At 38.3% G+C, this 3,902-nt stretch overlaps 1 protein-coding gene across 1 annotated transcript; it reads left to right on the top strand.

Moving 5' to 3' along the window:
• Nucleotides 1–244: 244 nt before the first annotated feature.
• LOC108981492 (actin-depolymerizing factor-like) lies at nucleotides 245–3,500 on the top strand. The gene is made up of 3 exons (XM_018952686.2): nucleotides 245–466; nucleotides 1,517–1,782; nucleotides 3,025–3,500. The coding sequence occupies exons 1-3, from the start codon at nucleotides 446–448 to the stop codon at nucleotides 3,173–3,175; spliced, it is 438 nt and encodes a 145-aa protein (XP_018808231.1). The 5' UTR covers nucleotides 245–445; the 3' UTR covers nucleotides 3,176–3,500.
• Nucleotides 3,501–3,902: the final 402 nt, after the last annotated feature.

Consider the following 3,902-nt stretch of genomic DNA (forward strand, 5'->3'; position numbering starts at 1 on the left):
GCGCACACATAATTCTGTTACATATTTCAACACCGTCAGATCTGAACACCATCATCCTCAGATAATCGCACTGAGACATGTCACACCAACCGCCCAAATCCACGCTAAAATACTCGTCTGTCATCAGGAAGTCTATCAGCTGATCGTGACGCTAGCCTTAGCTGCCCTTCCGTCCACCGGATAATGGCGGTCCTTTTCAGGAAAAGAATACGCTGACGCGGCGCTTTCCTTTTTCTTTTCTTTTCCGTCAAAACACGAATCTCTCTCTCAAACCAGAGGGAGAGAATATTTTCTTTACGATAATCATTCTTTTTTTCGTTGAATTTCTTCGGTGGCTGCTTTTTATCCTTCTTTCGTCTCCTTACACTTTCTTTGTCCTCTGTCTTTCTCTCTACACTCTCTCTCTCTCTCTCTCTCTCATTGTGAGCTTGCAACCAAAGCAGCCATGTCTTACCGGGGGAGGGGGGTAAGCTTAAGCTTTCACCACAAGTTTTCATTTCGTTTTCTTTGTTTTTTTCGCTTCGTTTTGTTTTTGCAATCGTTTCCTTTAGATCTAATGTTTCAGTGCTTTATTTTTAAGTATTATTATTATGAGTTGCGTGCATGTAAATCTGAGATAGATCTTATTCTATTGTACTTCAGAGTAACTTTCTTTAAAGTTCTCGGCTTTGATTTGTTGGAGTTTTTACTCCAAAAACTCGAAGATAGCTTTGCATTACTAATTTTCCGTTTCTACTGTGTCCGACTTTCTGATTCCTTGACTTGAAAGGCTTTTAGGTTTGATTTGAATGCCAGTAGTTATTCTGTGTTTAGTTGCATGCAAATGGGGGGAGGAGATTTTTTTTTTTATAAGCAAGCAAATGGGGGGAAGAGATATATATTTCAATGAGATATTTTTCTTCTTTTTTTTTTAATGGGTAAAAAAATCGTTAAGTCTTTACACAGCAAAAGCGGAATTTTTTAAATTGGGATCCACTGCATTGGCATTACGAATTTAATTCCCATATTTATGATCAATTGTAGTCTTACACCGTTAGCTCTTAAGAAACGTCTGTGCCCTCATGTTGTAAGGAATTGCATAACCTGGGAAAATCTTGAAGCATTGTGCATATCAAGATTGACTGCATTAGAAATTGTGCTTCATGAACGATTGTTGTTGTTGGGAGCAGCCATAACTTTAGGCCATGTCTTGGACCAGAGAAGAAAAGAAAGAGCGAATTGGAAAAAATTGGAATACTCTTGTGTGCCCCCTTAACCATGGACAAACCTGAAACCTAGCCTAGCCCCACCAACAGAAACCTCCCAAAGAAAAGATGTTCATATGGGGCTGGAAAGACAATATCGGGACATTGACTTGAAGGATATTTGTGGGATCGTCATGTTTGACAAAAGTCGCAAATAATATGGAAGTCTCTTTGGTATATTGTTATAGTTGTACTATTATTGGCATCACAAATAATTACGCTTCATTTGCAATATAGCTGATGATCAAGTAACTTTCGAATTTCATTTTCAGACAAATGCTTCCTCTGGCATGGGCGTTGCTGAGCAAAGCATGACCACGTACCTTGAACTGCAGAGGAAGAAGGTGCACCGCTATGTAATTTTCAAGATTGATGAGAAGAAAAAAGAGGTTGTGGTCGAAAAAACTGGAGGCCCAGCTGAAAGCTACGATGACTTAACTGCATCTTTGCCAGAGAATGATTGCCGATATGCAGTTTATGACTATGACTTTGTGACTTCTGAGAACTGCCAGAAGAGCAAGATATTTTTTATTGCATGGTTGGTCTAGTTTGCAAATGCTTAACTCTCTATCATTTTAGGTCCTGTTTTACTTATAAAAAAAAAAGTCATTTTAGGTCCTGTTATTGTGCAATTGCACTCATCAAAGGTGCCTTAGGTCCTGTTATTTTAAATTCAGGCTAATATTCTGTTCACGCCAGTGATACTGATACTGTCATGGGTTTGTTTCATCAGCAAAGCCTATAGTGCCGTACTTGCAGTCTAAATTCATTAGTTGAGTTTATTTATTTATTTTTTCGTTTGAATGAGAATGAGAAGGAGCCAGTCATACATTACCACCTTGTGTTCTTCCCTCAGCGTGTTATGTCGATGGACTTATATGATCTGTTAGGTTGATCATTTTTTGCATGTTCTCTGATTATTACTCTTAACACAAGTCAATATCACAACGTTATTTTCCTGGGAACATGTTGTTTATCATTGTCGTTATAGTACTTAGCTTCCCTTCATCATTTCCTTGATTCCTCTCTATCATCATGGTTTCTCCTGACTTTATAAACTCGTCATTATGTGGTTGCCAATGTTCGTCTGTATGGAGAATAGCTTATAATACATGTTTGTGGCTCCCATAGACCTTTTTCTTATCACTAGATGCCCCTATGCACTATTACACAAAAAGTGTGTAAACTTAATGGACCTTACCACGATGATATGCCCTTTTTCTGTTGGGATATCATCCTTGGTGTTCCGCGTTTGTAGACAGAGTGCTAATGAATTGGATGGCATTGAGATTTCTCTATGGTAAGTGCTATGGCGTGAGCGTTTGGAGAGGATGCTTTCATTAGTAGAGGATTTCTTGTGTTTGAATCTTGTAATAATATGGTTAAAGTAATATTTGAATCGATTGGTGGTCTTGAGGATAATTGTGCCCTTTCTTTGGTATCATGGCCCACTATGTTTTAGTATACGGTTAAAAACATTGATGTTTGATAATTTTTCAGAGTTGGTATGTGGTCTCCATGGAAGTGATGCTGGAGATAGATCTTGGCGAGGGCCATTTTGTGAATTGCTGAAGTTCTTATTTGTTCTATATTCATTTATGTGGCTATGGTAATGTATATATAGATTTCAATGTTTGGATAATTTTAAGCTTCTGACTTTCATTTCCTTGTGAAAGGATCTTAAAGCAGGGGAATATATTTAGCTGTAGTTCTGTGTTTTAATTTAATTTATTTGTTTCCAATAACTCTGGTGTTAACGTTTTTGTTTTCAATAATCTAGGTCTCCTGCTGTATCTAGAATCCGTGCTAAGATGCTCTATGCAACATCAAAGGAAAGGTTCAGAAGGGAGCTGGCGGGCATCCATTATGAGATTCAGGCAACAGACCCAACTGAAATGGATCTTGAAGTCCTCAGAGACCGCGCAAACTAAGCACTCGTTTCAAAGGTTTTGTTATCAGAGAACAGCTGGGGGGGTTGTCTTTGGTGACCGAATGAAATACAATTTCATTCTTCAATTAGTTGCACACAAAATACATATAGCTTAACTATCAAATAATGGCCACCTGAGAAGGCTGATTGGGGGCTCGTGGCTATGATACCCGATACAGGGGAATTTGGGCTTCCTTATTGCCATGATGCTTCCCAGGTGAAAATGGGTATGTTACGTGTACTGATAATTTGACTGCTATTCTACTAATATGGATATTGTATCAGTGGTCCACGCTTGAATTCATTTCATTGCTTGTCATGGCAAATTATGGTTTCCTGAACAAACTACTTGGCCCCCAACTTTTTAGGATTTTATTGCTGGGGTCTGTAGTTTCCAATCTTGGGTTTTCTTATAACATTGTTGTCAGCAAATTCTGGTGATCATGTATATGATACTGATGTTTTGTCTCGAAAAGAACCTGTTTACTGCCAAGAAATTTTGCTTTGAGGTTTTTGCTCAATGCAGATCTCTCATCTAGTTGTCATAGTTTACATGACGAGTTCTTCAGTTTGTTCATTCAACTGAGTTTGTGTCTGGAGATAAGAAATCAGGCACCCAAACTATATGTTTAAGGTAGAATGGAGCTTATATGAAATGGTGCCATGCATGATGTCTAGCTTCCATATGCATTTTGAGAGGAACTTCGATCTATGTTGTGCTCCCTTCT

This window comes from Juglans regia, chromosome 12, assembly GCF_001411555.2.
Source record: "Juglans regia cultivar Chandler chromosome 12, Walnut 2.0, whole genome shotgun sequence".
Classification (NCBI taxonomy): Eukaryota; Viridiplantae; Streptophyta; class Magnoliopsida; order Fagales; family Juglandaceae; genus Juglans; species Juglans regia.